The 14,796-nt window shown below is 44.7% G+C and overlaps 2 protein-coding genes across 2 annotated transcripts in view; one reads left to right on the top strand and one right to left on the bottom strand.

Moving 5' to 3' along the window:
* Positions 1-10,989: 10,989 nt before the first annotated feature.
* LOC139708235 (uncharacterized) lies at positions 10,990-11,487 on the top strand. The gene has a single exon (XM_071620205.1). It carries the CDS (start codon positions 10,990-10,992, stop codon positions 11,485-11,487), a length of 498 nt encoding a protein of 165 aa, XP_071476306.1.
* Positions 11,488-13,837: 2,350 nt separating this feature from the next.
* LOC139708234 (uncharacterized) overlaps positions 13,838-14,796 on the bottom strand; it is a 33,201-nt gene continuing 32,242 nt past the window's right edge. Inside the window, exon 5 of the mRNA XM_071620204.1 lies at positions 13,838-13,845. Coding sequence (XP_071476305.1) covers positions 13,838-13,845 — 8 coding nt within the window. The remainder of the gene's footprint in view (positions 13,846-14,796) is intronic.

The following is a 14,796-nucleotide window of genomic DNA, read 5'->3' as shown; positions in this document are numbered from 1 at the left end:
ATTTTTTTTCAAAACATCTTTGATATTTTATGCGGGGTGAATCTTTCTAGCATCCAGGCATATTCTCAATTATATATATATATATATATATATATATATCTTAATATATATATATATATATATATATATATATATATATAATATGATACATATATAGAGAGAGATTATATATATATAATATATATATAACATATAATATATATATATAAATATATATAACATATAATATATATATATATATATATATATATATATATAAAATGGCCTAATTTATTATATCTTTCTTAGACTTTTTATGTTCTAGAATAAATAAAACAACATTTCTGAAAGTTGGTTACAAACATTATTATCACAACACATTGATAGCTCTTTGCAATACTACCCCCTTCAAAACTTTTAATCAACCAAAAGGACCACTTTCGAATTGTAAGAAGCAGTACACAACCGTTTGTCAGGATGTGACATATTTTGTATTTGTCACGTAATAATTTGTCTCATTGTACTACTGTTTATTAGTTAGCTCATGTAAGAAATTGATGTTATCGCAATGGTTACAAAAGAAGTGCAGCTTTAAACACAAAAGCTTGCATCAAAATAACCATATAAGGAGATGTTGCGATGCACAATCAAAGTAAAAGAGAGTGATTTCGAATTAAATGTTTTGGGGATGAGTAAACCCTACATGACGTCAAAATACGAGGAAAGGGTATCCCTGGTAGTATGCCTCATACTATCTGGTATGTGGACGTCATTCACGACGTCAAACACAAGTTTCTAGCTAGGTCAAAACAGGACCACTTCAAAGAATTTTGGTTTCCGTGGACAGGAAGTGATGACGTCAAGCAGAGGCTTGACCAATGCAAAATGAGATACTCAGGAAAGTTTTGACAGACAGAAAACGCCAACCAATAAGAAAAGGGGGCAGGACTTCTATGAAAACTTTCTAGGAAGTCACTTGACTTCATTTAATTAATTTTACATGGAGACCTATGGTCCAACAAATGTATAAATATGCAGTGTTTGGACATAAAATTCAGATGCCACATTATTTGCGGAACACTCAGGACCAGGCTACGGTACTTCGAGATTGCGAAGTTAGAGAGTAGCAGAGTGTTATTTGGAATCAGTGTGATTCAGGGATTGTTGCATTTCGGCTTGGACAGCCTGACCGTCCAGCAGAGAATCTAGGAGGATTCGAGTGTAAACACCAACAACTGTTGTAAGTACACGATCATTTAATTGAAGTTGTTTATGCCATGTAAGTTCCTATGTAATTCCCGATATTGCATTGTATGTGTGATGTTTGTATGTCAAACCGAATTTTAATTGCATTGTGAAAGAAATAGAGAATTAGAACAACGCTTAGATTTTAATGGGCTGATTAATCACCCCTATTCAACATTGAAAGATAACGATCCATGGTGAAACATTATTATGGAAATTATGTGTGGCTAATCAATGTTAATATGATGGAATATATAATTATATGTTTTGTTTAAGTTATATGAATAGAATCAGGAATAACCAAAGACCATAAATTATAAGGGAGGTATCATGTTATTAAATTAACAGGGTGTTTAGGGTTCCAGGGAGAGAGCCACCGTTTAGGGTTCCAGAGAGGACCAGAAGAAAGGGGAGACGACCCGCTACTTCAGGCAGGGCATCGTCGACAACCTAGAGCAACCAAGCACGGGAGCTTCTAGAATAAACCAACGAGCAGAGCAACCAAGCTCAAGATCAAGTGGAATTGGATATCTGTATTCAAGTTTGTACTATGTTATTATTGTAAACGACCATAATTTGAGACGAGTATAATAAATCTTATTGCTTGTTACATTATAAGAACACTGTGTGATTGGCTACTTATTTCGAGGCACTATGGTTGCACAAGTCGAAAGAGTTGAATGAGTGAATGGTCTGCTAACAATCTGCTGCATTTAGAGAAAGTCAACCTTTGACTATAGAAAAGATCCCAGTCGCAGGGAGGACTTTCGTTCCCCATATTCAGAGGAAAGTCCCCTGTGACACCGTTAACCTAAAACGATGGGGTATAGCGCATGAAGACTCTTGCAACCTGTGCAAAGAGAGAGCCACCACTACACATTATTCTCGCGGGATATGGCCCCACGAGTCTCGGACAGGGTAGCCTTTTGTCAAAGCCCTCTCGCTGTATGGTGAAGAGAGCCCAGCTGAGTGGGGTTGCGCGAGGGCCTTTTGAGATCTGCTTCGCATCCTTTTGTTAGCCCTTTGAATTACCGACTTTTGCTCCCCGATTTCGGGAGCAAAAGTCGACCAATCAGCGTGTCTGTCTGCTCGAACCCGATTTGAATGGAGCGAATGCACGCCGCAAACCTCACGGAACTGTACACACACAGAGTGTGTAGAGTTCTGTGGCAGACCTCTGCGGGTGGTCAGTGATGCATGCGAACAGGCATGACAACACCAAGACTGAGGATTCGGGGAGCGCGCCATTCCATTGGTTGACCGGAACCCGTTATAATGAGTATTCAGAAGAGTTCACGTGTCATGAATAATAATGTGTGAAGCAGATCTCAAAAGGCCCTCGCGCTGGCGCGCTCGGCTGGGGTCGCTTCGCTCGCCCATTACAACGAGAGGGCCTTGACAAAAGGCTACGGACAGGGAAGAAAACGGTCAAGCGGTGGTCACGGACGCCGGACGTGTCCACCTCTAGCTCCGAACTTGGAATCTCTGTTATTTGGATAATTTTGATATTTTGATATTTTGGACTCACTTTGCATGTTTTTGGGCCATAGTTGAGGCATATGGAATATACGTCTTTCTAGAAGCACGCCGTCGAACAGTTTTAAGGTAAGCAAACATCCGGAATTTCGCACTTCGCACCAATATAGATATAACTCAACTTTCCCGCCAATTGGCGTCTTGTGAAACCATGGCGGTGGCTGCCGCCTCACGAGAATACGATAGAGCTGTAGACCCCAAAGGGGCTTTTGACCCCAAGGGGCAGACAGCGACACTAGCTATGATAAAGTTCATGAAGAAGATTACAGAGTTGTTTCAGGCAGGCGTAAGAAACGAAAGTACAGAGAAGGCTCAAGTACGGTGGAAGAGATAAGCACCAAAAAGGACTCTATGTCAAATTCCACAGATTCCGAAACGGACTATGACAATTACGAAAACGTCTTTCGTACGCCAAAAGCAAATCCTCCAGATCTGAAAGTGTTTATCACCCCCATCGAGCGTTCCAAATCTCTTCGCAACATAAGTTTACTGGTAATTGCCAAATCAATCCAAAACGTGTCAGGAAGCCCGCCAGAATTCATGAAAAGTATGAACGCAGGAATCTTAGTTAAATGCCGCAACGAAAAACAACTCAGACAAATTTCCGATATTCAGCAAATCGGTGTAGTAAGACAGGTTGAACTCCGTGCTCGGCGCTCGGTTTGGTTGTATGGATGGCGATTATATCTGCCACCGGAAGTATATAATATATAAGGTTGGCGATAATATATCTGCCACCAGGAATATATGTTGTATACGGTCGGCGATAATATATCTGCCACCGGAAATATACAAGCCAATACCGGTGCCGCGGTACATGTTTACTGGTGCGTAGCCCCGTCCGTCGCCGCGCATACATTGTAGTAATGCATGGCCATACTGCCGCGTACTCCGGTAATCGGCGTATGTGCCAACACAGGCTGACGGACAGCACAACCCCCAACAAACGTGCACGCACGCACCAGCCGCACGCACGGAAAGTTCACCTGGAGGGCAAAATAGAGACCAACAGACAGACGGACCCAGGACAGGACAGAGAACGGCTCAGGACCTCCCTTGACCTCGACTGTCCCTCGTCCCCGTCCACTGACATTACTGCAAGTATTCACTACCTTGTACCTGCACTTGGCAATTGGAGCAGCTGCTCAGAAACGGTAAGTTATAGACGCTGAGCATATTTGCCATTTGTGTCTTATATTGTAGCATTAATTAGGGCATAATAGTAATTATTCTGATAGCGTTTGTTCCCTAACACCCTCGCCACCTCAACTAGGGAGAAACGCTACAATGGCGACGAGGATGTTCTTTTTTTGAACCCGGGAGGGAATTATCTTAGACATTTTGAATTTGCCGCCAATTTACATGGGCGGCAAGGATATTTGTTCTTTTTCTTTTCTTTTCTGAAAACCCTAAGAAACTGTAAGGTAGCTTAAGGGATGTTAGTATTTTGGAGTATTTTTCAAGTAATTTATACCGACTCTTAACGAGTTTGTTTTTCAAACATTTGAGGCTTTTTTCTAAACAATTTAGTTGTATTATTTTTTCCGGTTAGGAACAAATACCGGCGCTTACTGCTGCCGGTTGTCTTTAATTCGTAACATTTTGTGGTAAAGTCTGGTCTTGCCAACCCATTACGTATGGATGTGGCAGACCCGAAAGTCACAACAGAAACAGGAAAAAATTCTCTTTTTGGTTTACGGAGAAAGGAAATTGTTAAATTTAGGTAAATTAAGTTTAGTTTTATGTTAGTTAAGTGGTGATTTTGGGATTTTTTCGTAACATTTGAGTTCACGTGCGGATGCCGCTATTGTTTGGAAGCGCGCCGTTTAGACCAGGTGACCTAAGATTCGCGCCGTTTTTCGATCCCGCGGTCAAGTTCCTTTTGTTTAGCTCCCCTTGAGCATCCACCTGTTGGTTTGGGGAGCTAAACAAAACCCCAATTCCGCACAGCACCGGTGATCCAGACACGAATGTAAGTAGCAATGTGAGTTATTTTGTATTTTGTTTTCTTATACTTTCTCCGTATTACGTTTTGTGCATATTCGTCAATCTTGATAGTTGGTGCGTCGTCCTGCTGCACTTAACGTGTTCCAAGATTTCTTATTTTTTCTAGTTTTTTCCTTTCTTTCTCTCTTTTCGCTGAAGTGGCGTACTATAAGTAATGTGATACATTCGTTAGCCTGATTTGTAGTAACACAGATTCATGCTCATTTTCTGTTTGTTTTTCTCGCTGCACCTTACGTGCAGGCTTATACACTAGACCGATTGATTTTAGCGTAGTCACGGTCGCACCGTTTAGTGTCGAGCGCTCGCTTTGTATTTCTTTGTTTTCTTTTTTTCCGCTCAGTAACGCACTGGGGTAGGAAGTAATACGAACATTTCGACTACCCAATTCGTTGCTTATATGGTACGCCGTACACCTTTGTTTTTTCTATTTCGCTTTGCTTTCTTGTTGAAGTAAAGCTGGTAAGATTGATTTGTATGTGATGTATAGCAGTAGTTTTTTTTTTTCTCCTGAGTAGCGTTTAATTCTTTGTGAATTATCGTATTTTTTTTTTTGACAGCTCGTTGTTGATTTATATAGTCACTTGTGATTTCTTTTTTTTTTGTCTTTCTCGCTACTCATGTAAAACTAGAAGGGTTAGATTTTCCCTTTCTGTTTATATACCATCGTATAGTGTGAGAATCGGCAGCATATTCAACGCTTGCCGTACTTACATGTTTATATGCGTTTTTCGTTTTCCGATTCGGATAGATTTTTTTTTTTCTCTCTTTCTCGGATAGTTGGATTTTCGCGGTTGCTTGCGCCGTTCGGAATGACCGCGGTAAATAGATCGCGTCGAAACCAGGCAATCGCGGCATCCTTATATGTTTCGTTTCTCGCATTTGTATTGCATCCTTATATACTTTATACGTTTGCATGTTTGCATTTGTACATTGTTGTATCTTTGTTTGGCGCGTTTGATGATTGATTTTTGATTGCTTTGAATCGCTGGTGACACATACATTATATTCTTTCATGCAATCTTCTTTCATGCTTTTCTTGACGCTTATACATGTATTTTCTTGATGCAATTCCTATTTCTCTAATGTTATATGCTTTTTGCATGCTTTGCTGAGAGTATGATTACATGTTGTACACGCAATTTCTGTTTGTTGTTGCGACTGTTTGTTGCGAGAATTGTTTGAAAATAATTTATGTGTTTGTTGATTTCATAAAGTGATTTTTGCATGCGCATTTGTTAATGTTCCACCACATTTTGGACGTCCTAAAGTGATTATAATTTCACTATAAGGGATGATCCAAATATTGGAGGATATATATTGATTGCTTTATCGTATACCTGTATTTGTCTTGCTTTGCTTCTTTCTCCAGTTTCTCCTTTCCTTTTCCAAGTACTAGTATATCACCTTTGACTTTTCGTGGACTTGGAAAACATTTTTCTGCATCGTTCACGTAAATTCAGCCCCTTGCTGGTAACATCGCGCGTTCGTATTTGCGTGGTATTTTTTTTTCTCCTTCGTTTTTTGTTTCTTTACCGCATAATTGCTTCCGCATTAAGAAACTGGAAAGCAAAGCGTTGAATTTGTATTTTATTTTCTTCTTTTCTCTTAATTTCTTGTGATCAGTTTGGATTTAGCGTGCCTAACCTGACTTTTCCGTATCACGTATTACATCCACGTGGTCAGTCCGGCGCCTTTCTAATAAGAGGCTGCCAGACATCGGGATAGCGGGTAAATGTGCTGCCGAACTGATGCATTTTTTGTTAGTGTTTGTTCGCTATTAGGCGGGTGTGTATATTTGGTCACTGGATCAAAATACGTAATTGCATTTCAAACATAATTATATAATACGTTTATTATTATTACTTTGTCGTAATATATTGTGATTTTCCGCGATTTGTGGTGCGTCTTCGCAGTTTTATAGGCGGCCAATTGGGCAAGCAGATAGGAACTGCAGCCCTAAGTGAACTGTTTGATTTTTTTTTTGTTTACTATTTGGCGCATAGGTGATCGGTATATACTAGGGTCACTTGACCTATATATATATTACCGGCCTCTTATTTTGGTGGCAAATAGATATATTTGTTGTCAGAATATTCGATACCGTGCATAGATTTTTTTTCCTTTTTCCTTATGTTAGTAATTGTTGGTAATTAAGGTGGTATACCGGGCGATTATTGCCGTTATTCTACCGCTCTGATCAAGAGTATACGGCATAGTTGCGCTTCATTTGACCGGTATTCACTGAGTATTATACTCAGTTGTTATTTATTGGGTACTGTCGACTGTTTGGATATCGGGATATTGCATTTTTTTCTCTTTTTTTATTTTCTGCACAAGTATACCGCACAGTGTAATAATGTCGAAGATTCGTATTAATTTTTGCACGGAAGATGAATTGACGCTGGTGCCAGGGATTGGAAATGCTTTGGCCCAGCGTATCTTGGACTTGAGAGAGGCGCAGGGGGACCTTTCCCCCACTTTGCTCTCCTCTATGTCCTATTTGAGGAACATTCCAAATTTGATGGATTATTTTGATTTCTCTCCATCCAGTCTCGGCAAGCGGGACCTTAGGTCACCAAAGCATGCTGCGGCCGATGGGTGCGATCAGAATAATCCAATGCCCTATCCCTTTGATTATTTTCCACCACGTACAACCCAAAGTGAGACCCAACTCAGAGCCCCTGCAGAGAGGCGATCTCCCACTAGGGAGAACCCTGAGTCGCTAAGCCGGGGATGCGGCACCTCTCCGCCCAGGTCGTTAGGGAGGGATGGGTGTGCGGCACCTCCCGGCGTGGCAGGGAAGCAAGGTGAGTACCATGCAGCTCAAATGTATGGGAAAGGAAGCCATGGTACTCAAACCATGGATTACAATTTTGATCATAGGGTGCAAGATGATCACAGACGTGACCGGTACCCGTCCCCTGGACTAACCCAGAGGACGCGTTACCGGGATTGGGAGGCTATGGAAAGGCGCGAGCCTCAGTCTGTGAACCCCAGGGAGGAATATGGGAGGACAGCTCCTCCTTATGAACCTCCCTCCTACAGAGATAGGTATGCCCCCAGACACTACTTCCATGAGCGAGAGGCGAGAAGTACCGAATTTGTGGCACCTCCACCGGTTGCCAGGGTTCGGTCTTCTCCTGCCTTTCCATCCCGAGACTATCGGGAGTATGAGAGGTCACCAAGAGCAAGATATCCAGATGACTTTGGTAGGTCCACAGCTCCTACGCGGCCGTTGATTCCGAAGTCCATCACATTCGACGGCAAGGGAAGTTGGCAAGCTTTTATGGCAAAGTTCAATACCTTCGCCGATGACTGTGGATGGAATAGCCGGCAGAGGCAGCGTCAACTATGCTGGTCCTTGGAGGGAGGGGCTAGTGAATTCTATGCCCTCCTCATCGAAAGGGAACCGGACATAAGCTACTGGGACCTGACCAAACGTCTGGAAAAGAGGTTTGCCCGTAGAGATCTGCCAGAAGTGTCACAAATGCACTTCACTTACGCCAGACAAAACCCAGAGGAAACTTCTGTGGAATGGGCTGACCGCTTGATGACTCTCGCGACTAATGCCTTCCCAGACTTGCCTGGAAGCCACATTCAGAAGCAAGTAGTCCTCAGATTTTGTCAGGGCTCGCTGGACCGGGAGGCCGGTCAGTACGCAATGAACTCCAGGCCTAGGTCTTTGGATGAGGCACTTGACTTTGTGAGGTGGTACAAGCACACTCACTGTGCAATATATGGTAAGCCGTCTAAGGAAGTAAAGCAGCTTTCAATGACGGAAGGGCCTGGCCGGGACTTTGAAATCCGGCAGGTTTCACCAGCAACCACCAGTCAGCGTCCTCAACCTTCAGACCATGTGGAAAGGTTGGAGAAACGGGTAAGTACCCTGGAAGGAAAGGTAGACTCCATCTATGAGGCAGTCAACCTTATCCAAGGTGCCGTCCAGGGAATTCAATTATCCCTCAAAGATCTCACGAGGGCAACTTCAGCCTATCCTCGTCAGTCCCCTAACCGACTCGCTTCGCCCGGTAGGACCATTCAGTGCTACAACTGTGGCAAAACTGGGCACTTCAAGCGAGACTGTCTAGAAAAAAAGACAGAAAAGTCAGTCGAATCCGGCACCAATGTCAAACCTCTGGAGGAACCTTCGAGTTTGCAGACACAACTTGAAGAGTCCAGAGAAGATGAGACAGCCTTCACTCCTTCATTTCTGGCGTCTGTGGTGAGTGAAAGATCAGCTGGGGAGAGTGGTGGCGCCATGAAGGACACGGTAGGCGAGGACACACCTCTGCCTCCGTCGAAAGAATGGCTGCTACCACCATGGCCATCAGCTGGGGAGAGTGGTGGCGCCACGAAGGACACGGCAGGCGCGGACGCACCCCAGCCTCCGTCGAAACCATGGCTGCTACCACCATGGCCATCAGCTGGGGGGAGTGGTGGCGCCACGAAGGGCACGGCAGGTGAGGATGCACCTCTGCCTCCGTCAAAACCATGGCTGCAACCACCATGGCCATCAGCTGGAGGGAGTGGTGGCGCCACAAAGGACACGGTAGGCGAGGACGCACCTCTGCCTTCGTCAAAACCGTGGCTGCAACCACCATGGCCATCAGCTGGAGGGAGTGGTGGCGCCACGAAGGACACGGTAGGCGAGGACGCACCTCTGCCTTCGTCGAAATCATGGCGGCTACCACCGTGGCCCCCTCCTACTGACAAGGTAGAGCTAGACCCAGACTGCCAGAAGAGGGACATGTCACCCGCTGACGAGGTAATTGTCTGCCGACTGAAATCCAACTCGATGCTGGGCGTGGATGTGAAGGTCGGTGACAGAGCACTGAGAGCAGTTGTGGACACAGCTGCAGAGGTAACTATCATGTCGGATAGGGTGTACGACACATTGTCCCCCAAACCAGCAGTGCTGAGGTATGTAACCCTCAACACTGCGGGAAGGAACATGAAAATGACGGGTATGATAGTCGGACCGGTAGAGTTGTCATTGGGCAATGTCAATTTCAGTGAAGTTGTATACATTGCACCAATTGACGACGATATGTTACTGGGGGTAGACATCCTCAGAAAACATAAAGCTAACATCAACATACCGGAATCCATACTGTCTATCCAAGGCGAAGACATCCCTATAGACTCGGGGCAACCCACAGTATCAACGACCACGGTTCTTGTATCAGAAACTGTGGTAATCCCCCCAAGATCCATTAAGAGGGTGAAGTGCCGAATGAGTCACCCCCTCAATCAGTTCCTGGTACAGCCAAGCAGGGATTTAGTTGGGTTCATCCCCCGATCACTCCACGAAACTGAGGCAGACATGGAAATCTTTGCCCTAAACCCGACAGGTAATAATATCCGCTGGAAACGGGACGAGATCATAGGGGAGGCAATGGAAGTCTCCATTGTCCATCCTGTGGAAGCGGATACCTCTCGGGAGGGCAAGAAAGTACAATTAGTTGATTTCCCCACTAGTAATCAACTGCCTGCCCAGTTAATGGACCTATGGGCAGAGTCAAGCGAACATCTAAACCCAGAACAGCAAGAAATGCTGCGGGAGTTGCTCATAGAATTTGAGGGAGTCTTCGCAAAGGACGAATTCGATCTAGGCGATTTCAAAGAAATAACGCATCAGATCGATACTGGGGAGGCGAAGCCAATCAAACAAAAGATGAGGCGAACCCCCAAGAACTTTGTGCAGGAAGAAAAAGCACATTTGAACAAAATGCTCTCAGCCGGGGTGATTCAAGAAGACCACACTCAAGCAGTGGTAAACTGGCCAGTACCGACCAACACAAAAGAAATTGAACAACTTCGATGTCAGAGTGGGCTTCAGCTCCGGTGCTGGTGAGGAAGAGAGACGGGGGTGTTCGGTGGTGTATTGACTACCGTCGTCTTAAGACTGTGACAAAGAAAGATGTCTACCCTCTGCCATGCATCGAAGAGTGCCTTGATACGCTTGCGGGCAACACATGGTTCTCGAAGCTGGATGCCAACTCGGCATACTACCAGGTCAAGATCAAGAAAGAAGACCGGGAAAAAACAGCTTTTACCACAAGGTATGGTCTGTTTGAGTTTGTTCGCATGGGCTTTGGTCTGTGCAACGCCCCGGCAACTTTCTCGAGGGTGATGAACCTCGTTCTCAGAGGACTAAATTAGGACATCGCCCTCGCCTTCCTTGATGACGTGGTAGTGCTGGGAACTTCGTTCAATGACCACATGAGCAACTTGAGGAAAGTGCTTGAACGCTTCCGGGATTACAAACTAAAGCTGAAACCCAAGAAGTGTGCACTATTCCAAAATCGAGTGGAATTCCTTGGCAGGGAAGTAGACAGCTCAGGTCTACACTTGAAAGAAGACCACACTCAAGCAGTGGTTAACTGGCCAGTACCGACCAACACAAAAGAAATTGAACAATTTCTCGGTCTGGTCAACTACCACAGAGTCTTCCTCAAGGACTATGCTAAGACGGTGGGTCCCCTGTATGAATTGACAGGTAAGCACGATTTCCACTGGGAGGCGAAGCACCAAGCAGCGTTTGACAATGTTAAACAGCTGATGACTTCTGCCCCAGTCTTAGCACTACCCAATGACAAGGACCACTTTGTGCTCGATACTGATGCGTCTGCCACAGCAATCGGTGCTGAACTACTGCAGCTCCAAGAGGGACAAGAGAGGGTTATCGCGTATGCCAGCCTGTCTCTGTCACCAGAGTAGCGTAGATACTGCGTCACTCGACGCGAGCTTCTAGCAGTGGTCAGGTTTACACGCCAGTATCGACACTATCTTCTCGGCAAGCCATTCACGGTGAGAACCGACCATGGTAGCCTGATATGGTTGCTCAATTTCAAAGACCCACAAGGCCAGTTGGCAAGATGGCTGGAGGAGTTGGCCCAGTACGACATGAAAATCCAGCATCGGCCGGGGAAAAAACACCAGAATGCAGACGCACTCTCGCGAATCCCAACAAGTGAGTTCATGTGCGAAGCATACCACCTCGGTATGCATCCTGATGACCTCCCGTGCCGAGGCTGCTCTTACTGTCGTAAGGCCCACCAAAACTGGTCAAGCTTTGCCAACGAAGTGGATGATGTAATTCCACTAGCCTACAAATCAAAACAGGTCTCAGATGTCACGGTCTCCAGTGTAGCACCTGCCAAACTCCATGTAACACACATGGATATCACTGCCAACAGTGGGGACATTGCTACCCCCATAAATGGCGTGACACAAGGATGCAAGCCTGTGAGTACCGAGCCTGCACCGGTTCCTGAAGACACTCTTGCCTTGAGTGGGGTAACCTCCTCCGGCAGGGTGATGAACAGGAGACCGATGCAGAACTAAAGAGAAATCCAAGTAACAGCCAGCCGGGAAGCGTAGCATGAGAGGGTTTCCCTGCCATTCTCTAGCTCGCCATGGCTGATATATCCCATTTCTGCAGATCCCGGCTGCAGATTCCGTATGAATGTCTGTCCTGGCTCTTTGTTTCCCTCCATTGGATTCCCGTCCGGCCGCAAAGTCTATGTGTCTGTTTAAAGAGTGATGTACTTTTGCTGGAATGGCCGATAATCGGTATTCTACCAGGATTGCCGCTAATCGGCATTCCGGCAAATTGCAGCTCCACAGGCAGACAATATTGAGGAAAATTGTTTTTCTATCCAGATTGTCACCATGCAGGTGACAATCTATAGGACCGGGGGGAGTGTAGTAAGACAGGTTGAACTCCGTGCTCGGCGCTCGGTTTGGTTGTATGGATGGCGATTATATCTGCCACCAGGAATATATGTTGTATACGGTCGGCGATAATATATCTGCCACCGGAAATATACAAGCCAATACCGGTGCCGCGGTACATGTTTACTGGTGCGTAGCCCCGTCCGTCGCCGCGCATACATTGTAGTAATGCATGGCCATACTGCCGCGTACTCCGGTAATCGGCGTATGTGCCAACACAGGCTGACGGACAGCACAACCCCCAACAAACGTGCACGCACGCACCAGCCGCACGCACGGAAAGTTCACCTGGAGGGCAAAATAGAGACCAACAGACAGACGGACCCAGGACAGGACAGAGAACGGCTCAGGACCTCCCTTGACCTCGACTGTCCCTCGTCCCCGTCCACTGACATTACTGCAAGTATTCACTACCTTGTACCTGCACTTGGCAATTGGAGCAGCTGCTCAGAAACGGTAAGTTATAGACGCTGAGCATATTTGCCATTTGTGTCTTATATTGTAGCATTAATTAGGGCATAATAGTAATTATTCTGATAGCGTTTGTTCCCTAACACCCTCGCCACCTCAACTAGGGAGAAACGCTACATCGGTAATGTCCCGGTCAAAACACAAAAGCATCAGAGCGCCAAAGGAGTTCTCTCAGGGGTACCCATAGAAATGGGAGAGGAAGAGATCAAGTCAGAACTAAAAAGACAAAAAGTGATTAATGTAAAGAGAATAACTAGAAAAACCTACAACCAGGAAAAGAAAGATACTTTCTACACCCCAACACGCAGTGTCATTTTAACATTTGACTCAAAACAAATCCCTGAAGAGGTAATTCTCTGCTTTCAATCATTTAATGTAAAACAGTGGATTCCACCTGTTGTAAGATGCTTTAAGTGTCAGCGTCACGGTCATACGGCAGCCAACTGCCGTTCAAAGACCCGATGTGTCAGATGTGGGGAATCTCACTCTTTTGAAGAATGTCCCAGAAAAGAAAATCCCAAATGTGTTAACTGTGGCGACGACCACCCGGCGGCTTACAATGGATGTAAGATGATAAAGAGAGCGAAAGAAATACAAAAGCTAAAGACGGTACATAGTTTGTCATACGCCGAGGCCGCAAGAACGTATCGGGCAAAAGAAGAACAAACAAAAGAAAAGACACAGAAAACTCCTCTTCCCAATCGAGTGAGCTACGCCTCAGCGGCAACCATGGCAACCAATAGCGGCAATCTGCCGGTAGCCGGTGCCGAAGGGTTGGCAAGAACAAAACCACAGAAACAAACGGCGCCACGCATTCTCCCATCTCTCCCTTCCAGTACTGTAAGCCAAGCTGTTGAAACTATCAGCAATCTGATGGTGGGAACAGACAGAAAAACAGATACAAATAAGGGTAATGTAGTGGAAAGCCAAACGTCGAACTCAACTACTGACAAAACTGAACAAAAAGGAAATCCACCTGGAAGTAACTTTCTTGTGAATGCTTCAAACGAGGAAATAATTTCCTTTGTGGTCAAAATTGTTCTAATTTTCGTAAGTGAACAAACGGAACCAGAGATACTCGCACTCATTCGTTCTCTTGTGGAACAGGTATTGATCGAAAGATCAAAATGCAGCAGTTAAACAGAAACCTTTTCATGACTGCGCTGGTCATTCTCCAGTGGAACGCCCAAGGGATGAATGCTCATGGAGGGGAATTGATTAGATATATAAATTCTGAACATGTAGGAGTAATTCATTTGATATGTATACAAGAATCTTGGTTTCCGGAAAATACTGAGTTAAAATATTCCCCAATACACCACACTGTCAAGAAACAGAAAAAATGGACAACGTGGTGGAGGGGTAACTATATACGTTCATGACTCAGTAAGTTTTGAGAAGGTTCGAATTTACGAAGAAATAGAGATGCAACTGATTGATATATCTTTGGACGATTATGTGTTGTCGGTAGTGAATTATTATAATCCTTGCAAGAAATTGAATGATGATCCTCTGAATATGTTACTTTCGAAGGTGAGAGATGTATCGAAAGTATTGATAGTCGGTGATTTTAATTCTCATAATGTATTATGGGGTAGTTTACGAACAGATCTCAACGGTAAATTACTTGAAAAGTTTATGATGTGTAATAACTTAGTTGTTTTAAATGATGGTTCTGGAACAAGACTGGATAGTCACACCGGCAAGACATCTTGTTTAGATCTGTCTATCACATCGGCAACCCTGGCCGGTAAATGCATGTGGCAAGTGTTAACAGAATCACTTGGAAGTGATCATTATGTAGTATGCACTCAGTTATAC

Source organism: Diadema antillarum, unplaced genomic scaffold, assembly GCF_040938485.1.
Source record: "Diadema antillarum isolate AM-2024a unplaced genomic scaffold, OU_Dant_1.0 seq00001321_RagTag, whole genome shotgun sequence".
NCBI classification, from domain to species: Eukaryota; Metazoa; Echinodermata; class Echinoidea; order Diadematoida; family Diadematidae; genus Diadema; species Diadema antillarum.
Note: the sequence above shows the minus strand (reverse complement) of the source record. Positions and strands in the feature narration are given on the sequence as shown.

What these genes read in the sequence shown, in the direction of transcription:
- LOC139708235 (XM_071620205.1), top strand. Translation starts at nt 10,990, where the DNA reads ATGAGCAACTTGAGGAAAGTGCTTGAACGCTTCCGGGATTACAAACTA.